At 34.8% G+C, this 27,489-nt stretch overlaps 1 protein-coding gene across 1 annotated transcript; it reads left to right on the forward strand.

The window, feature by feature from the left end:
- Nucleotides 1-1,702: 1,702 nt before the first annotated feature.
- Nucleotides 1,703-27,484, forward strand: LOC134238404 (mitotic checkpoint serine/threonine-protein kinase BUB1-like; the record flags this gene model as incomplete). Its single annotated transcript, XM_062720532.1, has 22 exons — nt 1,703-1,853; nt 6,249-6,308; nt 8,327-8,471; nt 8,767-8,963; nt 9,175-9,329; nt 11,433-11,626; nt 11,809-11,897; nt 12,001-12,042; nt 12,584-12,798; nt 13,267-13,423; nt 13,896-14,193; nt 15,325-15,383; nt 16,983-17,211; nt 17,317-17,513; nt 17,634-17,642; nt 18,096-18,099; nt 18,347-18,621; nt 18,954-19,342; nt 19,697-19,851; nt 20,422-20,508; nt 27,060-27,149; nt 27,356-27,484. Coding segments are annotated over exons 1-22 (3,306 nt in total), but the record flags the coding sequence as incomplete, so codon positions are not given.
- Between the last annotated feature and the right edge of the window lie 5 nt (nt 27,485-27,489).

Genomic DNA, 27,489 nt, shown 5'->3' on the forward strand with positions numbered 1-27,489 from the left:
AAGCATCCTCAGGTAGTGTGGATTCAAGTTTGTTCAAATCATGACCCCCAGGGCAAGGGTGGGGCCAAAATGGCCGACCCAAGTTTTACATAGGAATATATAGGAAAAATCTTTAAAAATCTTCTTCTCCAGAACCACTGGACCAGGAAAGATGAAACTCATGTGGAATCATCCTCAGGTAGAGCAGATTTCAGTTTGTTCAAATCATGACCCCCCGGGGCAAAGGTGGGGCCAAAATGGCCGACCCAAGTTTTACATAGGAATATATAGGAAAAATCTTTAAAAATATTCTTCTCCAGAACCACTGGACCAGGAAAGATGAAACTCATGTGGAATCATCCTCAGGTAGTGTAGATTCAAGTTTGGTCAAATCATGATCCCTGTGGCAAGGGTGGGGCCAAAATACCCTAGTTTTACATAGGAATATATAAGAAAAATCTTCTTCTCCAGAACCACTAGGACAGGAAAGATGAAACTCATGTGGAATCATCCTCAGGTAGTGTAGATTCAAGTTTGTTCAAATCATGACCACTGTGGCAAGGGTGGGGCCAAAATGGCCGTCCCAAGTTTTACAGAGAAATATATAGGAAAAATCTTTAAAAATCTTCTTCTCAAGAACCACTGGGCCAGGAGAGATGAAACTCATGTGGAATCATCCTCAGGTAGTGTAGATTCAAGTTTGTTCAAATCATGACCCCCGGGGCTAGGGTGGGGCCAAAATGGCCGACCCAAGTTTTATATAGGGATATATAGAGAAACCCTTTATAAATCTTCTTTTCAAGTACTTCAAAGCTATGACTTGTGATATTTATATAGAATCATCCTCAGGTAGTGTAGATTCTAGTTTGTTCAAATGATGACACCTGGAGGGGGGGTGGAGTAAATTCAAGCCTGATGTGCTCAGGTGAGCGCTGTGGCCCCTGGGCCTCTTGTTTATATTTAAATTGATGTTCTTCATACACACAAACAGTGCACATACAACACAAAAATTAAATTAGCGCAAACATCAAAGAAAATAAATAAATGAAAACAAAGAAGTAAGTCAACAGTAAAAAATCCAAATTGACATTCAGACACACAACAAATTTCTTGAAGGGAGAGGACGAATTAAATTCGAAGAACTTCTAATCAATACGTCTGTAGGTTTTTACAATAAGATATCTTAAAATCAACAAAACAATCCTAACGAAAGAAATGGAATCTTGCACTGTTATTTATAGTTTATACACTGTTTATCATACTGTCTATTTCAGGTACGATTTAAAAAATGTCTAGAATAAATACCGTACTAACCCAAGAATAAACAGAAACGTGTTCCTGATAAGTTTTAGGTGTTGCTATTTTCGTGAAGGTGCACGTAAAATAAAGTATCCTCTTGATTGATATAGAATTTACAATTTATATTGCAATTATAGAATAACATTTTATCATGTTGATCATCGATTATCTAAAATTCATTAAAACTTCTTCACTTACACACACACGTGTATTGTGATATAACCAAAACTTGGCGCAACAAATATGAAATGGTCTGTATATTTGCGTAAATATACAGACCATTCTTCTATATATTAATGGGTTTACATATAAAGAGTTTATTATTTTTTTAAGCTTTTATCTCAGCAATGAGCACCTCGAATTACATCGGGATCGCCATACAGGATAAGTAAGTCTCGCTATGCGCATGTGCACTTGGAAAATTTAAAACAAGGCGGCAGTCTAATGGAGGACACAAATGAATGGGAGCTGAGCAAAGAAAATGTCCAGCCGATCAGACAAGGCCGTCGTTTTGCTGATTTAAATGCAGCTTTACAGTCGAATGTGGATCATACCACATTAAAACGCGAGAAACAGTAAGTTGCGTCGCTGATAAAATTATGAGTTGACGGAATGTGTGCATATCAACAACTTTGACAGACATATCATTTAGTTTTTGCTTTAAAATTATGATATAAGATGTAAGTAAGTGTTATTAATTATTAAAGACAGAAAATTTGCAAGTTGAAGTGCCAATGTCAAATGTTGAAATAATAAAATTTGCCATGTATAACAGGCCTCTGATATTTTTCTCAATCATGTTTAGTTATAGCTGCAGATCTGTAGAGAGTTGGTAAAATGGGTAGGCAAACCCGGGCCGGGGCAAATTAAAAGCCGGGGCAGTTCGAGATTTTTCAAATATCTTCGCTAAATCTCAATCAATTTGTCTGAAACTTTTAGATTATGTTTCTTGAAGGTTCTTTTGTATTCCCGCCTAATTCCCTGTAAATATTGCCGTAATTTACGCAATATTTCGGATTTTCTAGGCAATTGTTCATTTCCAAGTTGGTAAAATGGGTAGGCAAATTCAACACCGCATTTTATGGTATTTTTGAATAACGACTCTTTAAACCATTACAGTTATGGGCTTTTCCGATATTTTCTACTCTATATTAACTAAATAATATATTGACGGTGCGACCGTTAGAGCGAGCGCAAACTCTTCTGTTGTTTTAATTCAAGCCGCAGTGACGTCACATGACGTATGCAAATTGCAATATACCGAGAAAAAGCCTGAACAGTGCTGAAAGTTAAGGAAGAATGTTTTATTTTCTATTATCTTCAATATATCCATTAATCAAGGCGAGTAAACTTTTTGTTGAACATTTGACGTGATTCTCGCGAGAACGTAGCTAAAACAAGTGATGCATTGTGGGTCCAAATTCGGCATCAAAAAATTCTATCGAATGAATGTGCAGAAGTTCGAATTTCCTCTTCGCACAGGCGTTGCTTTAAGAGCTCGCCATGCGAGCGGCGCTTCGCGCCGCCTAGCTGCGCTCGCTATAATTAGTTTTACATTATAAAAGCTATAGGTATGCAGAGTTTACGCATTTTCAGAAAAACTGGGTCATTAAAACCGGATCCAATCACCCAGGGCAAACTAAAAAATTCTGAAATAATGAAAGCCAATTGTTTCTATAGGAGGATGTTTAGCTATCTTTTTTTCGACATTGCCAAGCTCTAACCACATGGAGGTCCTTTTAGATTTAACAATTTAAATTATCAATTTTAAATTTGGTTTTGGAACTGTTTAGATTAAATGTTAATCTTCAGCAAAATCAAGTAACCTGTATAATTATTCCGGAATTTTCAGGTTTTTCCCGGGTGATCGGATTCGGTTCTAATGACCCGTTTTTTTTTAAAAGATGTAATTTTACGTAAATATTGTAATAACCAATGAAGACATATTAATTTATAGTTCATATATATTCTTAAACACTAGAATTATTCATAACTTTATGGACTTTCTCCAACATATGTCAGAAACCGTACGTTTTAGACTTAGGAAACAGCCTACCCATTTTACCAACCTGAAAATCAATAATCGCCGATAAAATCTACAATACTGAGTATTTAAGGGTAATTTTAACAGCAAATATGAATAATAATATATAGAATAGAATCTGAAAATTTCAGCTTGATGGATAAAGTATTAAGACAGAAAATTGAAAAATCTCGAACTGCCCGGGCTTTTAATTTGCCCCGGCCCGGGTTTGCCTACCCATTTTACCAACACTCAGATCTGTAGTGTTATGGTTTTATGTATTTGTCTTTGATCATAACGCTACAGATCCTGTATTAATGCAAAAAAGGTGCAATTTACGGCGCAATATTTTTTGCGCACTTTTTGGGAGAATTCTCTCTTTCCAGCATCGGCCAATTAACTACCGTTCACTCCCTAATTCTAGGCACATTATTTGACTAATCTGTATATTTTTTCTTTCTCCCAACCTTTTATATTCGTCTCTACAAGTGATAAACTCGCTTGATCAAAATTATTTGTTAGATTGCTGAAAATTCATTTCAAGCGAGTTTATTGCCTGTAGAGACCACTATAAATGGTTGGGAGGTGGATGAAATATACATATTGGCTACAGAATGTGTCTAGAATTAGGGAGTAAAAGGTAGTTGACTGACCAATGCTAGAAAGTGGTGAAATTCTCCCCAAAAGTGCGCAAAAAATATTGCGCCGTAAATTGCACATTTTTTGCATTACAGGATCTGTAGCGTTATGGTCAAAGACAAATATATAAAACCATAACGTTACAGATCTACAGCTAGTTTAGTTAATAGAATTTATAGAAATTAGTTTTATGATTGAACAGAGTGATATATATATTATTAGGCCAAGCTTAAAAAATTCTTTGTTTGCAGTTGCCGACCTATAATTTTTAGTCTGGGTAGGTAGGTAGGCAATTTTTTTTTTTTGGAAAAAAAAATTGTTTCCAGATTTATGTTAGATAACATAAAATAGAGTTTTTCATGGGCCTACTATACATGAATAAGCTGCACTCTTGGTATAAACTAATGAATGATGAAGACAAAAATTGAAAATGAAACAGTTTTAGTATCCTGAAAAATTGGAGAAAAAAAATAATATTTCAAAATGGCTAAAAAAAAGTTTGGATCGGGTGCATTTTTGGTGGGTCGGTCGGCAACTGCAAACAAACAATATTTTATTTTAGGCCTTATAACAGTAACTTGATCTGAAGGGTTGTATCACGTCGAGTTGACAGGCACGGATAATCGGATCTAATGAGACGCGAAGCGTCGAGTTTGATCTGATGATCAGCGCCTGTCAACGAGCCGTGATACGGCTCTCTGGATCAAGTTACTGTTATAATGATAAATTTATTATATACTCCCTTATACCTGGCTAAATATATTAATAGAATCCTTTAGAGATCAATAGTATAATATTATTCCAATAAGCAAAGCATTAAAACAAAGGAGTTTTTATCGCGCAAGCAGGGCTCTCGATTCTCTAACTCTGGGGCCGATATTCGGCCCTGTTCCCAATGCAAAAAAGGTACCTTTTTTCCCAAAAGAAAGGTGTAAATTTCCCAATTTCCACAGCAAAATATTAATTGAAGAATAAAAGTCCATGAAACTTAATGGCAAAAAAACCCAAACAAAACACACTTGCAAATGAAAGTGAAACTGTATTACTATTTTATTAGTTCGTGCCAAATGCATTCGTAAACTGGTTCGGGGAACCAGGTTATATTGTTTTTACAAAAATGTGTACTAGGAGTGCAGAGTATCTTGTCATGTAGTTTCGACACAAAACATCATTTTGGTTTCAAAAATAGACATTTCATTTAAACATCAGTGAGTAAGCTGCACCTAGAAACATACCCACGCTTCGGCATGTTCAGTCTCGCGCTGTATTGGTAAGCAAAGTTGTCCATGTGATCGAGGAAATTCGGGATGATGTAACTAGCGACTGTTGCTCAGTAAGACATATAACCACAATATCAACACTCAAAGATGGTAATGAAAAAGCTAATGTACTTTCACAATTAGACTATGTACCCATGTTTGTGTTTGTTTAACTGTTTATTCAAAACCAGAATAAAATTGATGACAAAATGCTAGAAAAGGAAAATTTGAGGATTTTTTAAATGAATTTTGGTTATCCAACTTTTCCGAAAATGACGATAATTTTCCCAATTTGAACGGCCCCGGCCCCAGTCCCAAAAAGTGGTGTGAGAGCCCTGGCAAGAAAAATTAAGTAATTTTTCTGCGTAATACGTCATCAGTTTCAGAGAGTGGTGATATGGATTAAGAAAACCACAGTGTGGTGATCTGGAAAGTCGGATCACGACGTCACGTGATTGTATGAATTCAACAGTAAAACTGAGTGATACACATTAGGTATATAATAAATATGTGTATGACACCCATCCCCCGCAGGACTCTCTTTATGAATGTCACATGAAGTCATATGTTTGTTGGATTATCAAGTAGAAGTTTGAAAATGAAAATTTTTTAATATCTACTACTACTTATCTGCTATATATTCATTAAAATCAAGGCGACTTAGGCAAGTGTATTTTTTTTTTTCTTGAAACGTCTTGTTACCTGAATACCACGAAAACATTGTTTTTGTTGAGATGCATTTCTCTTAGTATTATTGGACCACAGGTAACTGCTGTCGCTTGCAGAAAAAAATTGTTTGGATCAATGTGCCAAGTCCAAATTTTCATTTCACAAAGGCATTTTCAAGCCTTGCAGTGACTAGAAGCGCTGTAATAAAATAAAATAAAGAAAATCAAATTTCAGATTTATTGAAAATTTCATTATTCAGAATAAATCAGTGAAATACACCGTAAGTTTATATGACTTATTGAGATAATTATGTAAGTTGTTTTGTCATTGCTCCAACTCATCAAAAAAAAAAACTTATACTATAAATATGCTTTGTTTAGGAACTTTGAAGAGGCTTTAAGAAGCTACAGTGGAGATGACCCTCTAGAAGTTTGGTTTGGGTAAGTATTATCTGGGGGGAAGGACCTACTGTGGAAGTTTGGTTTAGGTACAATATGAATATAAAAGGCTACCTGGTAACCTGGGCAAAATATAATTTTTTTTAGAAATTAATGATTTAATCAAAAAGCCAATATAATTCTTATATTATATACATATATATATTTTTAGCTCACCTGAGCCGAAGGCTCAAGTGAGCTTTTCTGATCACATTTTGTCCGGCGTCCGTCTGTCTGTCTGTCTGTAAACTTTTCACATTTTCGACTTCTTCTCAAGAACCGCTGGGCCAATTTCATCCAAACTTTTCACAAAGTATCCTTGGGTGAAGGGGATTCAAGTTTTTTCAAATGAAGGGCCACGCCCTTATTCAAGGGGAGATAATTGGGAATTAATGAAAATTTAGTGGTATATTTTAAAAATCTTCTTCTCAAGAACCACTGTGCCAGGAAAGATGAAACTTATGGGGAAACATCCTCAGGTAGTGTAGATTCAAGTTTGTTCAAATCATGACCCCCGGGGGTAGAGCAGGGCCAAAATGGCCGACCAAAGTTTTACATAGAAATATATAGGAAAATTCTTTAAAAATCTTCTTCTCAAGAATGACAAAGCCATAATTCATCATATTTATATGGAAGCATGCTCAGGTAGTGTAGATTCAAGTTTGTTCAAATCATGACCCCCGGGGGTAGGGCGGGGCCAAAATGGCCGACCAAGGTTTTACATAGAAATATATAGGAAAATTCTTTAAAAATCTTCTTCTCAAGAATGACAAAGCCATTATTCATCATATTTATATGGAAGCATGTTCAGGTAGTGTAGATTCAAGTTTGTTCAAATCATGACCCCCCGGGGTAGGGCGGGGCCAAAATGGCCGACCAAAGTTTTACATAGAAATATATAGGAAAATTCTTTAAAAATCTTCTCAATCATTTTCTAAAAAATAGCAAATCCATGATTGGTCATGGGACTACTTTTGGATTTAAACTTTACAATAAAAAGCCATTTTATACTAGTCCTACCCTTGGTGCTCAGGTGAGCGATGTGGCCCATGGGCCTCTTGTTGGAGTATATTTTTGAATGATTTGGATGCATCACTTCAGAAGTCAAAATGTTAGTAAGGAATAACTCCAGTGTCAACTGTGATTACAAAGTCATTATTTGTTCTTCAATCAAAGACTGAAACATTGACAAATGGACAATTCATGAACCCATACTGTTATCAACAATTATGGGGGCAACATTGATTAAATCTCACATTGTCAAGGAGAAAATTCCAAGTAGAACTTTTTAGTAGCATGCTGAGGTATTTCATAGTCTGTAACAGTGAATATCAATTATTGGCTAGTGCTGAGCTTTTTTTCATACGCTATCAGAAATGAAATGAATAATTGACTAGTTCTGAATGATTGTTTAATTATAAGAAACATTATTCGAATGAGCCGCTGCTTTCTGTTTGTTTTGCAGTATGCACTATGAGAGGCAAAAATAAAATAACTATTTGTTCTTTAATTGAAATTGCCCAATCTGAAAAAAAAAAATATTGACCCAAGTAATCTTTTTCAAAATTATTCTTAGCATGCTATCACATGCTCTCATTGCATAGCATAAAAATAAATGACACATCTAAGCAAAAAACAAGTTCATAGCTAGATAGAAGATGACTTTCTTTTACAAAATTATGTAATTTGTTCATGTTGTTCACCCCAGAATTGTTATGAAGAGTAGTACAAGAAACCTGTGTCTTACAGTGTCAGGCAAAGTCTAAGAGAGTATATTGAAATGCTACATGCATTATAATGAAATACTTAAGATCCATCATCCTGATGAGCAATCAGGTCAAGAGCCTCTTCTTATTCATGTATGTAATTATGATTAGAATGCTAAGTAATGAGGTTTATGAGTGAAAATAAGAAAACTCATTAAATTATTCACACAAGATTAGCAGCTTATTAGAGATTCAAAATGAAATGGCCATATTATCATGTATTGTGAAGTTTCTTTTTCTTTCATGCTTTTTTAGTTATGTTCTGTGGACAGAACAGGCTTTTCCTAAAGGAGGAAATGAGAGCCCCTTGTGGCAGTTACTGGAACGCTGTATCAGGGAATTTAATGAGAAAGATGTCTACAAGAACGACCAGAGATATGTGGACATTTGGATCCGCTACGTAAGTTTATATGTCATGGAAAATAGTATTCATCAGTGATGTGCATTGTTATTGGTTTATTGTTACAGTTGTAAAATTTGTGACAGAAACGTAATCTTCGATATTTGGACATCAAATACATAGTCTACCTGAGATAGTCTACGTCTGACCATGGTCCAGACAATATTTCATTTTTAAATGATTCGCAAAAACTACATGTATAAGCACTTCAGTACTGTCATTTTTTAATACGTATAAAAAAGTCATTTGAAAGTTTTTTTTTGTCATTTGTATTAATATCTACTTTTCTCCTCAGGCTAATTTGTCGGCAGAGTCGGACGAGATCTTCAAGTTTATGCATGACCAGGGCATTGGGACAGAGTTGAGTTGTTTCTACGAGAGCTGGGCCAATGTCACAGAACTGGGGGGAAATCCCAAGAAAGCGGACAGTATTTACCAACTAGGGATCCGACGGGGAGCCAAACCTCTCACCCATCTACAGAAAAAACATGAGTAAGTATCTATATATGTCGGGGGCAAAAACAGGAGAAACGAGGAAGTATATATGCTTATCTAGTTACAGAAAAAATTCTGTATTCTAATCAAGTCGTGGGAGAATCATGAGTGTGTATATATGCTAAGAGCAGGAACTCTCATACATACAAAATGTAATGGTTTAAATTTGAAGAGTTTTTCTGAATTTTGTTAATGTCCTTGCTTTTAGACGTTTTCAGTACCGAGTTGCCCAGGGGTTGGTGGGACAAGTCGAGGAGGAAATGGAAACTGCGCCTCCTGAAACAAGGACAGCCCTCGGAAAACTCAAAACTGTAGGCAAAAAGGGGCAAGCACCTGTGTCCAGAAGTGGAAATTTTTTCCAAGGTAACAGAAACAGCTGTAAAATTACTTGTAGAAAAGTTTGGTAATTTTTTATGCATATATTTGTTTATAAAAATTCTGTATTTTTGATAAATTAATAAATATTTTTCCAGTGCAACTATTTGGTAAAATGCATTATGATTGGCTACTGCACTGAGTCTGAGGCAGTTAGATAAGTGTGAGTGAAAGCTCAATAAAATGGCACAAAAACACAAGGCTTTTATAAAACAAAGTGAAAGGAAAAATAAGTCATTAACATCAAATAAAAAATGTAGATTGCATTAGATTGGAAATAACTATCTCCTGGGTTGTTATTTTTGATCGTTAATGCTGATTTTATGATAAAAAAATTGTTTAAGTGGTGACAATTTCAGATCACAGGTAAAACTCAGTTTGTGACCATTAATTTAGCATTGTTGGTTGTAAATAACTGAATAAATTAAGCATGTACTCAGCATCTTCATAGGACTATATCTTTTTACAAGAGATTGGGAAAAAAAAAATCTTCTTCCTCTGAATATTTAATGTCTTTTTGTGGACTATCAGGTCTGTTTTATTGTTTGATATGTAGGTAGCCTCTACAATGATTGGTATATACAAAAAAAAAATATTGGAATGACCTTCAGGGATAGACATTAACTTTTATATTCACTTGTCCTTCGGGCTTTTGACTTGTCCGGAACAGGAAAAATGCAGGAAAATATCAATTTCGAAAATTTTCGTTGTTTATTCACAAGTACATCATATACATATTATAAATATATTTAAATGATGAAATCAATCAATATTTTGGAGTCTAGAAATTATAAAATAGTCTCACATGACTTACTGTATTTTCCTATTTGTTCGCTAAGTTTGAAAGTCGGGTGAAATGTTACTTCAATCAGAATATACAGGCATGCATAATATAGGCCTACTATGTATTAAGCGGACCGGGTTTCGCTTGTCAAAGACCTCATTCAATGTACAGGGGTATTAACAGTAATGCACAATTATTTACGATGTGCTAATTATTGGATTGAACTTTTAATTTTTATGTAAAAAATTACGTCTTCCCCCACAGTGTTATGGCGCCATTTTGAAATGCGTTCGATTTTCGATCCCGATTTATATTTTGATTTGTAAATCGCGTAAATATATTTTTGTGTTTATGTTATAATGTGGTAAAAGGAGTGAAACAAAGTTATTTTGATTGTAATTTAATCATATAATTTATTTTCCAAGTGGGTTGTGTCACCGCCGCATTTTATTGAGTTTGTCTCATGGCACTAATGATGCTATAGTCTATGTAAACACAGATTATCACATCCACCACGAAAGGTGTTAATTGCTTTGAAGTAACTCAGGTGTGGCCGGATTAGAGGGAATAATTACCGTTAATTATGAGCAGTTGGGACCATTATGGCCGTTCGGAATACAGAATAGACAGTATCCGGACTACACAGATTTTTTTTTAATGAATTTATTAAAGAAGTGCATGGGACTAAAATTTATAGACGGAAACAAATCTTCGGAATCTTAAGAACCACGGATTAGACAAATTTTACTGTATATACTAAAAAAAAATATTGGAATGACCTTCAGGGATAGACGTTAACTTTTATATTCACTTGTCCTTCGGGCTTTTGACTTGTCCGAACATAAAACTTGATTGCCCAAAAATTTAAAAGAAGAAAATACCAGTTACTGTATCTTAATTTGTTATTGTATATATGTAAACAACTTTCCTGTCATATACTATCCTGTAAACACACACAGCAATGTACTAATAATATCTCCTTACAATTTTTTTTTCTTTCGAAATTTGAATAAATAAAATTCTAAATAAAAGTACAGGTATGATCCAGAAATGCTACCGAGGGATTCCAAATGCAAAAAACGATGTCCCATCAACTGTTCAATTTATCATTTTTTTTATAAACTAATGTAAGATTAAAAAAAATGTTTCTATCAGAAATATCCACTTGCCCGATCGGACAAGTACATCGATAGTTTCACCTGCCCAAACTAATGATTTACTTGTCCTGGGCAATCGGACAACCGTTAATGTCGATCCCTGAACTTATTATTTAAAACAATAAAAATACAGAATTTGGTCTTTGATAGGATCAGGTGGTGGAATACCACTAAAATCTCGACCACCCAATCAGAAACAAGGGCTGGGATTCCAGGTCTATACTGACGAGAACACCTCACCATCCTACATCCCGGAAACCACGGGAGAGTGGAAGGAGATTCCCAAACCATCCGCCATCAACAAAGAGAACCGCCAGAAACCAGGCGTGTGGACTTCAACAAAGGTTTGATACCCAAATTTGTTCCACATTTAGTGTTTAGAACTAAGATGGTAAAAATACATAAACACTGTTGGATGGATTCTCTGATTGTGACAGATTTAGTCTGTCTATGGAAATTTTAAATTATTATGTTTGTGGGAAAAGTAAGTGATAATGACTCCATGTTGAGATGTGCTTGATTGTAGGTCCCTCAGAGAGGAGCAGTTGTTCCACCCGTCGTGGGGAAACCTTCGTTTAGTATACATGTGGAGGAGAACTCAGACCAGCCAATGATGTAAGACTTTTACTGTGTTCAACACTAATTTTTCCAGGCTTTAGTCCTGAAGGACTAGTGCTTCTTTTCTTGACTCTGACAGGTGTTATTTTGTATTTCACAGGACACCGAGGAAATCTACTGGAATGGAACATCAAGTTCTAAGGTTGTCAATCTCATCAAATTTTGAATGAAATACTGGATAGGCGTTAAATTTCAAAGATGTATAATTTTGCTTAGTTTATGAAAAATTTTCTTGGTGCAGTTGTATCTTGTCATTTAGGTGTGAACAAATTAATACAAAAATAAAGTATGATTATTATGTATATATAACCATGATAACATTTTGTCGTCTTATGAATTACTGTATTCCCTGTTTCCTGAGTTTATAGCTTTATTGAGAGTTTAATGTATTTTAGATTAATTAAAACATGAAAAAGTCTTAATTACCCTATAAGGTTTCTTGAATGTCTTTAATTTTGGCTGTTTAAAGGCCCTTTTCCGTATTCAAGAAAGGTACCTTTTCTTAATAGTCTTTCCTCCATAAATACAATACACAAAGTCTTCTGATATGATACTTGTACTTTATATAAATATTATAAACACTTCAGTTATTTTTGAAGAATTTATTGTATATTTCTTATATTTACTTGTATGATATGATAATGCGGCATAGTTATTAGTTAGAGTATGTGTATTATTTGTAGTGCAAGGAAAGCACCAAAACACACAGATCCCCTCCATAACTTACGACACGTGACAGAAACAGAAGCTGGTGTTTTTGTTCCCATGTATTGTAAGGATAAAGTTTATTATGGAATTGAGGAATTTTCCTTTGAGGAAATTCGGGCCTTAAGATGGAAAGCCAAGAAACGGGCGATGGAAGACAAGAGGCGTAGAGAAAAGGAAAAAGAGATTGCAGGTATCAATTCAAGTGTTAAAATGTGTGACAGCTAAAATTAAAAGGAGGGCATATTGCTTTGCTGCTGTCTTTATGTCTCTCCACCAAGTTTCTGTTCATTTTCTTCACAACCCTTGAACATATTGAAAGGACATTTGGTATACAGATTTATCATAAGAATATCTAGGTGGTCACGATAGAGTTATGCCCCTTAGACTTAGAAATATTCCAATTATTTGCAGTTTCTGTTCTCTGCAGAGGTTGCACATACTGAAATGATATTTGGTATACAGATTTTTCATAAAAATATCTTATAAAAATATATTTGGGAGAGAGTTATGCCTCTTGGACTTATATAATATCAAAGTACTGAGAAGTAGAGAGAGAAAGGCTTATTTATAAAGTAGTACTTAGTGAATAAGAATAAATTATATCACTGTAATTCTCCCTCTATGGTTAAATATGGCATTATTTTCTGTCTATATTTAGCCCAACAGGAGGAACTGCTGAGGAAGCAGGAGATGATTCGTCGTCAGATGGAGGAGTTCCAGCTTCAGAGGGAACAATTCGAGAGAGAACAGATGTCCATGTTCGCAAGACTCCAGGAGAAAATGCAAGAACGAGAACAGCAGCTGGAAACAGCCAGGTCAGTCAGAGGTTATAGGTCATGGCCTAATAGGTAAATAGCCAGGTGAGTGAGAGATGAATAGCCTTTTGCAAGGTAGAGATTATAGGTCAAGACTAAATAAGTAAATAGCCTATTGCAAGGTAGAAATTATAGGTCAAGGCTAAATAGATAAATAGCCTCGAGCCTTTACCCTCGAGCAAAGCAGAGATTATAGGTCAAGGTTAAATAGGGAAATAGCCTATTGTAAGGTAGAGATTATAGGTCAAGGCTAAATAGGGAAATAGCCTCGTGCAAAGTAGAGATTATAGGTCAAGGCTACATAGGTAAATCCTAGTGCACAGTTATAAATTATGATGTGTTTAAGATTGTGGGAACATTTTTTTCTCTTCTCTGTTTGTTTCACAATTCAGTGTATAGGTTGTTTTGATCCTTGCACTATCAATGTCACCCTTACCTGAAAAAAAGATTTAAAAAATAATTATCTTTGTAGCCAGCAACATGTACAAACACAGAGAGATCAGCTAGAAAGAGACATTGAACGCCGAATGCAACAACAGGAAACAGCCCGCTCCTCTCGTCAGTCTCTGCCACTAAATGATGTACAGGTGGTCCAACGGGCATCTGATGTGGCACCAGCTGGGGGGAGAGCAGAAGGGGTATATCCCCGGGGTGATATGGCACCAGCTGGGGGGAGATCAGAAGGGGTATATCCCTCTGGTGAGAGACAAACATCCCCACATGTACATGGGGAAATGGAGACCCAATCTCAATCCCAAAACCCTCTCCAGGTTTGTGTAGTACAAGTGGTACGTTATCTTGTTCTGTGTTTGCAGCAGTTTCTCTATCTTCATCGCTTTATATTTTGACCTGAGCTGTTGCTGTAATTTGTTTTCATGTAATTATACATTTACTGCCTGTCAAAGAGTATTAATTGTATTTTAATGCAAGAAAAAAATCTTAGTTACAATGTGTTTATTATACCCGGGGTCCCACGCAACAAGTTGTGTGAGATATAATGTTTTTGACCCATCTGTCAGTCAGTCGGTCGATGTCAGTCAGTCAGTCCTGTTTTTTTGTCAGCGCAACTCCTCATGAAGTGCTGCACAGAATTTCGTGAAACTTTGCAGATATTTAGGAAACAATGTGTAGATGTGCAAATAATCGAGAAATTCCGATTCCTTTGTATTTTCCGGGATTTTCAGCACTTTGAGTCTTGGGGGAGTGTGGGGTACGTGAGCTTGCTCACTTTTTCTTTCATATTTTATTTACCGAAGTTATGCTAATATTGTGAATACCGTATAATAATGGTAAAATTTATAATATCTTATCTCTGTAGAAACTAAAAATTAGTTAAAAGTGCAGATTACCTACATGAAAAACTAAGCTTTATAAAGAATCATAAGTGTGAACATGAGCAGAACAATTTAATTAATTTGAAGAAGGGTAAGTGTTTGAAACTCACTGTAAAATTAGCTGGACATACAGGGCAGACTGCTAGTGAAAGTTGTCAGCCCTGCCAAAGATGTACGAGCCCAAAAAAATAATAGTCTTTTATAAATAATAATCTTTCATAAGTTCGTTTTAGCAGTATTGTGAATGGGGCCAGCTCACTATATATTCGATCCCGGACTTATAAGCTGATGAATTCTACCCGTTTGTTTGTTACACTTTGCAACCAGTAATCTTAGTTGATCTGAGAGTTTTATCAAATATATGAATCTAAATTTATGGAAAAAAGTTTACTCGTCCAGACGGGCATCAATATGTGCTAATCTGTTCGCCCCTGACAAAATTTATGACTCTCGGGCGGTCAGGCTCACGGTTATTTCAAACACTGAGTAGGGTATGAATGAAATTAGAAACAAGTTTCATTCAATATGTTTTTCCTCTGTATACCAAAATGATGACTCATTTTACAGACTTCTACATCGACACCCAGTAACCGGTCCTTACTGAATTCTACTGGATCCTCGGGGCTGTGAAAAAACCTGCCATGTGCCCGAATATATGATGTTTAATAACCATATCAATATTTTAAACAACAGAGTTCAACAAATTTAGATATGGTGCATAATGTATAAGGGTAAGACTTACCTACAGACAACAGAAGCATATGTGAGAAAAAAAACCGAAAAATGTAAGGGTTGTTGTATTTTTATTCAAGTAGAAGGTTTGATAATTTGTACAGGCAACAGATAAATCGATAAAGTAAGATGTAGCCACAAATGATCAAGAAAATTAAAAATAGCCCAAACACCGACCAAAAAGATTACAACTCTCAGTTAACCTTGGACTTTAGCTGAGGCGATGCAACGAGAGAATGTAAAAGCGTTTGTGAAATGGCAAAAAGATATATAAAACAAAATAATAACATTCCAGGAACTATTTTGTTTTTACAACGGATTTGTAGATACTATAAGCCCAACTTTTATTTGCCATGACTTTATTATTGCATTTTGATACACTAGTTGACATTTGACGATTTTATCCCATTTCAACAGTAAATGAAAGCCTGTAAATTTCAGACACTAATTATTAATACATGTATGCCACAAAGACCAAGGTTAAGGAACGGTTTGCGGCAAGAAATATTCGCAATAACTAGTAATGCATATCTACAAATACCAGAAAACAACAAAATAGGAAGGAATAGTTACAGACACCAAGATAGATGCAAAATAGTAAGGCATATCTACAAATACCAGATTTTATGAAAAATAGTTAGGCAAATCAACAAATACCAGATAAAAACAAAAATAGTAAAGCAAAGCTACCAACAGCAGGTCATGTAAGTCATCAATCAAAAACTCATCAATCAAAAACTCAAGAAGAGCTTTATGGCAGATTTGTGGTGATTTAATTTCTTTCTTTTCAATCATCAATGAAATTTAAATCCTACACAAATTTTTTACATGACTTAATATTAAATAAGGTTATTCTCCCCCCAAAAAATTATTTCCAATAAAACCTAAATGACAAAAATTTATCCCTATGAAAATTTGTGCTTCTACAGTATTTACATTTCATAATTTTTTAAACAGAACTTACATTGTGGCTAATTTAAAATTTACAAAATTGTTCACAAGTTTTAAAAGGGCGAAAATAACCCTGTATACAGTGTAAAATTTGTTATCAAACATCAATGAAATTTAAATCCTACACCTTGTTTAAATGATATATAAAAAAAAAATTTATTTCCAATAAAACCTAAATGACAAAAAAAATTTATCCCTATGAAAATTTGTGCTTCTACAGTATTTACATTTCGGACTTATTTTTTTACACAGATAATTACATTGTGTAGTTTGAAGTCTATGAAAGGATTTACAGTGTAGTTTTTCAAACTTCAATGGTTTAAATTGAATGGGTTGAAGATGTTGACCATTTAGATGTAACTGTAAAACTTGATTAGATCACATGACAAAACAAGGATTATGTACACCGTGTTTAAATGATATGTAAGGGAAAAGCATTTGAAAATGCTTATATCAAAGATAACATACAATATTGGTAGTTTTATCAAATTTTTCTACGAATGGCATTTTTAAAAGTCTTGTGATTTATAATTATGTTACAGACCTCTGATTTGTGACTTGTTTTCGTTTCAGTCCTTTACTGCCCCCTCTCCCACTGTTAATACAAAGGAAGCCATTAACATTGTGATGGGGATGTTCAACACGTCTCTGGACTTTGGCTGGGATGATGGAAATAGGATAAGTTCAGACTGTGCCAATTTTCGTTATACCTCTCCAGAATGGACTAAAAAGAGAAAGAAAAACATAACTGATGTTTGCCAAAATGCTGTGGTATTATAAAATGACCATGTTAATAAACCATATTTTTAATCAGAATAGCATAATTAGATATTACATCAATGAAAAGTGAAATATGTGTTTGTAATTTCACTGAAGACTTTCCTTTGTTTGGGTATCAGCTCTCGTGTTACAACTTCTTCTAATTTGATAACAGAGGTTCCTGCAGCAGCTAGTCAACCATTTGCAATTTTTGATGAGAATGCCCAGGCAGAGAAATTAGGGAAAAAAAGATTTACAGTTCATGAAGACCAGACCAGTAAAGAAAATCAGGCATTGAACACGGATCAGACCAGGTTAGTACTGTAGTAATGGAGACAGGTTTCTTCACTCACCTCTTAGTACACCAGACATCATACTTTATGATGACATGGTATGTCTTATCTAAATTTGTATCTTGTTTTACATCTTTCCAGTCATGGAGGGTAAGTTATGATATACTGACAATTTTTTGATATCCTAAATAAATCAAAAAAAAAAAAATCATTTATTGGAATGCAAAAATCATATATTCCATATTAATGAAACATACTGATACAAAATGAAAGATCAGAATGATATACAGTACATACCTTTCTATACCTCAATGTAGATTTGGAATATCGTACAGCTAAATATAATACATTTACAGTCTCTAATTCATTTAGAACCAAAAAGAAGGAGATTCCATGGGGTAAGTCTCTGGGACAGAGACCTGACACAAAATGAAAGATCAGAATGATTTGTAAGACATTGTTTTGAACATTTTAAGACATTGTTTTGAACATTTGTAAGACATTGTTTAGAACATCAGTAAGATATTGTTTAGAACATACTTTTGTAAGACATTGTTTTGAACATTTGTAGGACATTTTTAAAATATTTTTCCATATTGTTAGGCCAGTATGATTTATAAATACTTTTGCAGTGCCTTCTTTCAGTTGAGGAATATTTTCTTTGGTCATTATGCTTGAAAAAAACAAAAAAACAGAGACTTTGTGCTGAAAAGTGTTTCATCTTTAATATAATGGATTCAAATGAATTCTCAAATTTTAAATATTTGGGTTTAAATATTTGTGAACAAAATACTTGTCTTTTTAAAAACATAGTGAAATTTTACTAAGATTCAATCTTTATTATGCTTACACAGGATTTGGAGAATAAAATGGAGGGAATTGAATCCCAGGGTGGGTACTACGAGGATTTCACCATCGCACCAGTGGGCTCTCACCAGAGTTTTGCTGCCATGGCCAGATGTGCTTCTACCCCCTTCAATGAGAACCACGAGGCCCCACCCCCCATACCTAATCTTTCTAACATACAGGCCGATAAAACTGCCAACAACACCCCCTCCTTGCCTCTCCTCTCCCACACAGCCGACAGCCAGGCAGCTAATAGCTTCTTTCCTGATCAACAAAATCTAAGGTAGGGGCTTATTTTACAGTAGTCCAGCAAGTAAAAAAAAATTATTGGAGTCTTAGAATTAGTTACAATTTTCGAAATTAAGTGAAAAAAATTTTTTTATTCATGTCACAATCTTTGGTAATATTCTTCTGAATGTGGCAAACTATTGTAGAAGCTTCTGTGCAGTGTGAGACACAAACTGCAATCATAGCAGAAAGAGTTACATTTATAGTCAGATTTATATGCAGTAACATTCTTCTTTTATAAATAATACAATGAACAAAGCTGCAGATTTTGGTAATTGTGCTATAACCACCGTAAAACAATCCCATTACTATCCTGTTTATATCCAGCCCTATAATGGAGGGAAGTAATGAGGAGTCGGACCCCAGCAGCCAGTCTCACCATCAGACTCAGCATAGTTCTGCCCACCCCCCAGGAGAGAGTGCTGACCCCTCGGGGCCAGCCCCTCCCATTCATCACCTGACTGTGGAGTCAGCCGTGGGACCTGGTGACCTGAATCATTCCAGCCACATCATAGACGTGTCCACCTATCACCCTCCAGAGGAAGGGCTGGACTTAGCTGACCAGTCCGTGTACATCGACACCCACGATCCGTTTGATGCGGAGACAGTCAAGGGTATCCTGGAACAACTTCCCACTTCTATTAAACTCCACCCCGGGTACCACGAGGTCCCTAGACAGATCCAGAGTATTATATGTGGCCTCAATATCACACTAGGTGAGAAAAAGAAGCATACTGTAAACCAACTTTTATTCGCGTGCGAGAAATTTTTGCGAGGTTCGCGAGAGCCTTGTCATCGCGAATATGTCTCGCCGCGAACTGATCCTTCAAGTCTCTGTGTCTATTATCAAACGAACCAAAAAGGACTTGATTGCGAAAATATATCGTCACGAACTACTTTACAACTGGTAAATTGCGAAATAAAGTCGTCGCAAATAAAAGTTGGTTTACATTAACTATATTTCTATCTGTCTAATACTTTGACCTGGGTTTGTGTATCAATCATAACTATAAGTATCTAAAACTTTGACCTGGGTCACACATCTACATTTCTATGCTTACCTATTGTAGGATCGGACATGTATGAGATCAAGGAGAAGATAGGTAAGGGAGCGTTTGCCAAGGTGTATAGTGCCACATGTGTTTCCTTCTGTAGCACAGATATGTTGGACTTTGATGAACACCTGGATTTCAACGAGGCAGAATCCAAACTCATAGCATTAAAGGTAAAGCCATCAAAGCCTGGATTTAATCTGAACAATTAATCTTGGTTTCCATCTCTAGCAGAGATATGAGATATATTAAGATGGATGTTCAGTAACACAGTAAACTGTTAATCAGGAGAATAGGAAGCTTACAAATCAGTAAATCCTACAGTCTAACTCATATCTCTGATCTCTTTATGTTCAATGCCTGGGATTTGTCAGATAAAGACTGCACTATTAAATGTTCTTATAATGAGTAAAGAATATATTTTATATAGTAATTTTGAGTCATTTACTACAAGTCATTGAAGTTATGGCTAATTTTTAACTAAGATATGTTAGTACTTGTAACAGGTCTTAATACATGAGTGGTACAAGTTTATGCTACCTGAGTGGAACTTATTGTTTACTGATTTCTAAGAATCTTCATCATGTTAAAAGTTCAACGCTAATTAAAAACAGGGGTTAGTACGCAAGTGGTTGATTATAGTGACCTGTGTATGTTGTAGGTCCAGAAGCCAGCGAATGTGTGGGAGTTTTATGTCTATTCAGAGATGAGTGGTTGTTTATAGTGACCTGTATATGTTGTAGGTCCAGAAGCCAGCTAATGTGTGGGAGTTTTATGTCTGTACAGAGATGCAGAAAAGACTACAGAGGTTACAAAGGCCTGTAGATGTGGTTAGTACTGGTATTGTGTAGTGAATTTCCCATGATGACATCAGTTAAAGGTCCCCCCCCCCCCTCAAATCTGAAGCATTCCTTTTCAATTCGTTAGGGATGGGTATAGCCAAAAATTTCGAAATTGCGATATATCACAATTTTTTCCCAAAATATCACAATAATATCATGATATTTTTAAAAGCAGTTTTCACAATTATTTTATATGAAAAGTCATTATTTTTCTAAAAAAATATGCTAGAAAAACAAAATTTTACTTTCTTGAAATTTTTTTGTATATATAGAAAATCAATTATGTTTGGACAGTAAGATGCCATTCTTTTCACTTTTTACAACATTTTTAGCTAACCTGAGCCGAAGGCTCAAGTGAGCTTTTCTGATCACATTTTGTCCGGCGTCCGTCTGTCTGTCTGTCTGTCTGTAAACTTTTCACATTTTCGACTTCTTCTCAAGAACAGCTGGGCCAATTTCAACCAAACTTGCCACAAAGTATCCTTGGGTGAAGGGGATTCAAGTTTGTTCTAAGGCAAAAAAAAATTAATTTCTTGGTTCTCAGGCCCTCCCTCATCTCTTCCAAGGGCGCCTCATTGACCCTTTTTATTGCTAAATCAGTAAAATAACTAGAGCCGAGCTCGTTGCAAAGCAACGAGTAGGTCTTCCGTTGGAGCTGTGGACAGGAAGTACAGACCTTGGGTCAAGGTTACTGCACTTTCTTATGTCAACAACCTTTCTTTGAATTTTAATTACAAAGTTATGCTTAAACATTTTTTTCTTTGTCAGTGACCTTGATTTGCCAGAAAGACATTTGATTAGAGTCATGACAAAACCTCCAATCATAAGAAATCTGTTTCAAGTAAAAGCCTCCAATGATTTTCATTTACTACTTCATGGCGTAGTAAAGAAAATATTTCTTCTGTCGGTGACCTTGATCTTAACAGAATAACCTTGGCTCTGTGTCAAGACAAGCACCTTTTAGTGATTAGAAGTTCATAACCCTGACAGGAATTTTACAACTTTTCTGTCATTGGCCTATGAAGATGTTTGAAATTTGCATTATCTCGTTCCATTTTGTCACAGGTCAGAAAAACAACATTGAGGTATTTTTAATCATCACCGGATATTGATATTCAAACAACATGGAGTTTCTATTTAAAAAAGATAGACGGGGTTGAAAGTCCCTTCCATAATACGTATTTTAGGTAATAGCTAGCTTTACTTTCAATAAAATTAAACTCAAAAGTCCACAAATAAAATATCTTTCCTCATTTATTTCAAAGTTTGGGTAAAAGGGGGGGTGAGGAGCATGGGGATGTCTTGATGTATCCCTTATACATTCGAGGTTATTATTCTGTTAGACAGGAAGACCCGAGGAGTTGTGATTTGCTGATCATGATCTAAAACACGCTGACAAACCGAAACCACATGGTTTTATACACGTTATTCAATCAATTTATTCATAATTATTTCCCTCGAAGGAGGAATGCATGGATAAATGATTAAAGAAAATTCCCGATGTACAATAGCATCCGTGCATGTACTTCATTTTAGTACTACTGTCTACATAATGATATTGTGCTTGAAGTTGAATAAAATCATCAAATAAATTAAATTTAAATAGGAAAGGGAGATTATGTGTAATAGAATAAAAATTAGACAATACTTGATACAGGGACTCGCTGGTAAAAACATGAATGTACTTGAATAAAATGCCTCTCACTCGCTTTCTCTCGTACGCGTATTTTTAAACCAAGGAAAGTAATTTGCGCTAGATATAAGTTCATCATTTTAAAGAAAATACTGAGTTATATACGGTAAACGATACAAATGGTTTGACTTTGGTTCCGGTTATGATTTTAACAGTTTAATTTAGGTTGTAAAAACGTGTAATTACATGATAAGTCTGTAATATTCAGATAAGATTGTTACCCCGGTATATAAGTTCTTAGATTTTCGATTCTGGACATACGATGCGGGTTTATTACTACTCGAATGTACATTGTATAACCTGCTACTGATATTTAATCGCGGGACAAAATTACAATGTTAGCACACTATACTAATCATTTATACGGGTTTTGAATAAATTATAAAACAAATTAAGTTCATTGCTTTAAAATCATTATTTCTTGAACTTTACTATAAAACCTGTAATATAAATAGACAGTGTGCAGCACAGAAGTCACTTATGAAGTTTACACGTGCCGATGTTACTTATTGATGTTTAATCCATTTCATTGAGTATAATTCTATCCTTACGATTCGGAAGTTTAAAATTGGTATAACCATGGTTAATATATGTGATGAAAAAAAATGTGTTTCGGAAAACTTGTGTTGAAAACGGATTTATTTGTGTGTGAAAAGAGCAAAGCTTGTGCATTTTAATAAATATTATTTGAGGTAAAGTAACTGAAGATCGCCAGTCCTTATTGCGCTATGAATCGTCAAATTTGGAGCTAACGAATATTTAAAAATTGAAGACTGATTAATGTACATGTAAAATAAATGCCCCAGCGTTTTATACTAAAGTCAAACCTAAAACATTTTAAGATATTTTTGGAAGATTTAATTTACTTAGAGAAAATAATATTTGCTTACTGTTGTAGAATGGTTTGAATATACCAATTATTTTGCCTATGACTGCGGGGTCAGTGGTTCACCGCGGTGTGTCGCTTTAGAATTTCTCGGCCGCGTGTAATCCAGGTGAATATGAGAATCGCACAGTAAATAATTGTGTATTATTTGACTCTTAAAAGTTTTTTTTATGAAATCCGGGCGTATATTGTTTCCGTTCAAATTGTTTGTGTTTATATTCAAACGAATAAAAGATACTCGTACTTTTTTTTCTATAACTCTTTCTCTTGGAGTTGGAAAGATCTTTATTAATAAAAGGAAAATGATACCATCGAATACTCCGAACAGGAAACAAAGAACACGTTTAAGGATATACGATCCTCAGCCAAGAAGGATAACTCTTTAATCTATAATTTAATTCAAAAAGTCTTAAAATAAAGCTTGAAATTGAAATTTTTTCATGCAACAATTTTCATTTTATGCCTCTAGGTATGATTCAATGTTCTTTAAAGTTTTGACAAATGGTATTAAAAATTTTGACATTTGTACCTCATAAAATTAAGTAAACCTTGCATATTTAAAAAAAAATCAAATTTCTTTTAATTTAGCCTTAGTTACCAATGTTTATAAGCATGATTTGAAATTAGAAGTGATTTACGGTGTTTTCTTTGAAAAAAAAAAAACACTTCATACACTATGCATTATGAAACGATGGAAGTAAGTAGGAAAAAGTAAAGTACTAAATAAGTGTAAAATTCATGCAATTTTCTTTAAAAGCCTGGATACCTATGATTTTTATTCCTAAAATGTATTTCTTGATCAATTATAAATTAAAAAATATTCAGTAGGTAGTTCAAATCGCATTTCCTGAAAATATATTTGAGATTTACTAATTTTCCCTATATAAAATGATTAAATTTAAAGATGAAGTTTAAAGAAACACCGTGGGTGAATACATTTTAATTTGAGAATTTAGAGATGTTTTTTGTGAGCATTTTCAATTACTCAATTCCTGATTTTCAGAACCTGAGGATCGGATAACCTTAAAACCTAATTTAAAAAAGAGATATGATACAGCGTTGTAAAATATTTATTACTTACGGCAAGTTTATATAAATTATTCTTCAATATCAAAATGAGAACGGAGCCTTGTTTACGGTGAATACGGATCTAGCTTTCTTTACTACCATACGTAAGACTCGAACAAAATAATATTTTCATGGGGCAGAGATAGTATAAAAAGGAACAATTTTATCAAGAATTAATTTACCTATTCTGTGGTTGTTTATTTTTTGTGTATGACTGTAGGTCGCTGGATCACACGCCGATTGATTCCCGGTGACCGACTTTGCCCCGCCGCTATCGAGGAAGGCGCGTTATATAATTGTAAACAAACAAGGTGAATGTTAAAGCCGTGCACTTAATGGCTGTGAAAAGCATATGTGCTTTTTAGTTATGTTTTATTTTCTCACTATATTATTTGTTTTTATGTGATAAGAAGAAAAGATTATATTTTCTTCCCTTTTTAGTGGACTTGGTTTATACGATTTAAAAAAGTGAAATTAAAGGGAAAGTTGTCAGTGAATAAACATGATAATTTGGAAGAAAAAAAGCACAAACACTTCAAGAACTTTATTCTGAAGAATATTAGAATTTAATGTAGCCATGTTTATTATTCATAATAAGCTTGCTTTGGTTACACGCATGAGGAGCTCTCGTTTACGTGCTGAGTGAAAAGAATTACCTGTGCATATATAGGTCATGCACTAGCTCATTTAAAACAAGACTCGAACACAATAACAATTTCATGAGATCAGTAAGATGTTAAAGCACAACTTTATAATCAATAGTCATTTTGAAATATTTACCGTTTCTGAGTTATAAAGCAAAAACTTTCAAGGTCCCTTGATCCCTAATTATAGGGGCCAGCCCCTTTTGAATATTATTATATGAAAGCCCTTGCAATTGTGCACAACTTTTGTTCATTATGTCTTAACAAAATATTTTTAGTTTTCAAGATAAAAAGGAACATATGTGTAAATTTTCGCTCTTTTAGGCGTTCTAATTTTTGACCCCTATAAAGCGCCATTGTGAATACAGAAATCGAAAAACAAAAACCGATGTGCACAACTTCAATCCTTCTGTTACCTAAAATCAGTAAAAATTCTGCTCCAGCTTTTGTGGTCTCTGAGCCTATATCCGGAAACGAAAGCCTATAAATTTTCGTTTAAAGGGGAATAACTCAAAACTGGAAGTGAATTTTTGAAATGTTAGATATTACTCTGATAGAGTTTAATAATGTCTATAATGTCTGAAAATTTGAGCCAAATCCGGTGATAAATAAGTGAGATATGAGGCCTCAAAGTTGGCGTCTAGGAAGTAGAAAAAAAAAAAAGAATAATAATCTTTACCAACAGAATCAGTAGAAGGTCTTCCGTTGGAAACGGAAGACCTTAAAAACAACAAATCACCTCCCTCATCATTTTTTGAGGCTTTGTATACAATGTAAAAAGCTGCCTCATCATGTTTTGGGGGCAATAAAAAGTTAAAAAAAAATGCCTCCCTCCCTCATCATATTTCTTGAAAAAAGGCCTGAGAACCAAGGAATTAATTTTGCATGGCCTAATGAAGGGCCACGCCCTCATTCAAGGGGAGATAATTGGGAATTAATGAAAATTTGGTGGCATATTTTAAAAATCTTCTTCTCAAGAACCACTGTGCCAGGAAAGATGAAACTTATGGGGAAACATCCTTAGGTAGTGTAGATTCAAGTTTCAAGGGGTAGGGTGGGGCCAAAATGGCCGACCAAAGTTTTACATAGAAATATATAGGAAAATTCTTTAAAAATCTTCTTCTCAAGAATGACAAAGCCATAATTCATCATATTATATATGGGAGCATGCTCAGGTAGTGTAGATTCAAGTTTGTTCAAATCATGACCCCCGGGGGTAGGGCGGGGCCAAAATGGCTGACCAAAGTTTTACATAGAAATATATAGGAAAATTCTTTAAACATCTTCTTCTCAAGAATGACAAAGCCATAATTCATCATATTTATATGGAAGCAATCTCAGGTAGTGTAGATTCAAGTTTGTTCAAATCATGATCCCCAGGGGTAGGGCGGGGCCAAAATGGCTGACCAAAGTTTTACATAGAAATATATAGGAAAATTCTTTAAAAATCTTCTCAAGAATGACAAAGCCATAATTCATCATATATATATGGAAGCATGCTCAGGTAGTGTAGTTTCAATTTTGTTCAAATCATGACCCCCAGGGGTAGGGCAGGGCCAAAATGGCCGACCAAAGTTTTACATTGAAATATATAGGAAAATTCTTTAAACATCTTCTCAAGAATGACAAAGCCATAATTCATCATATTTAAATGGAAGCATGCTCAGGTAGTGTAGATTCAAGTTTGTTCAAATCATGACCCCCGGGGGTAGGGCGGGGCCAAAATGGCCGACCAAAGTTTTACATAGAAATATATAGGAAAATTCTTTAAAAATCATTTTCTAAAAATAGCAAATCCATGATTGGTCATGGGACTACTTTTGGATTTAAACTTTACAATAAAAAGCCATTTTCTACTTTTTCCTACCCTTAGTGCTCAGGTGAGCGATGTGGCCCATGGGCCTCTTGTTTACAACATTTTTTTATACTTTCTGTAATTGTAATTTGAAAGATTGAACAAATAAATGAATAATTTCTGGACTTTATATTACGTACCTTAAGACAGGTATTTAGGTCTCTGTATCACGATACGTATCACGCAACAAAAAATCGCGATATACCGGTATACCGATAAAATTGCACATCCCTACAATCGTATTCCAAAGCCATTGTTTCCCATTATCAAATATCTATCATATATTAAGCAAGCATAAATTGTTTAAGACATGAATAAAGTAAAGCAAATGTTTATAACCCTAAGACCACCATAATCGATTATTGTGAAGTATTATGTTGGTTTATGTTACAGCGTCCTGCAGTGATGTTCATAGATAAGGGTTACTTCTACACAGACGCCAGCTGTCTGGTCACAGAATACTGTAAACACGGCTCATTACTGGTAAGTTTTACCTGTATCTATGGTATTGTAAATCAGTTTATACCCAGTAGATGGAGCAGTTATAACAATAACATTACTCTAGGTTTGAATATTACAATTAAAAACACACTGGCACATAAATTGATATAACCGAGACTCAGGAACATGATCTTCTTAAAGTTTATATTGACTGTTTTGCGGCTCTAAAATTCCTTGAATTGTTCCAGGATGTTGTGAATAAGTTTGGGGAGACTAATAAGTCCCAGGAGTTCCTGACCATGTACCTGACTATAGAACTGATGCACATGGTGGAACAGCTCCACGCCTGTCAGATCATCCACGGAGATCTGAAGCCCGACAA

Source organism: Saccostrea cucullata, unplaced genomic scaffold (genome assembly GCF_032062105.1).
Source record: "Saccostrea cucullata isolate Sc308-1 unplaced genomic scaffold, CSIRO_AGI_Scuc_v1 ctg607, whole genome shotgun sequence".
Classification (NCBI taxonomy): domain Eukaryota; kingdom Metazoa; phylum Mollusca; class Bivalvia; order Ostreida; family Ostreidae; genus Saccostrea; species Saccostrea cuccullata.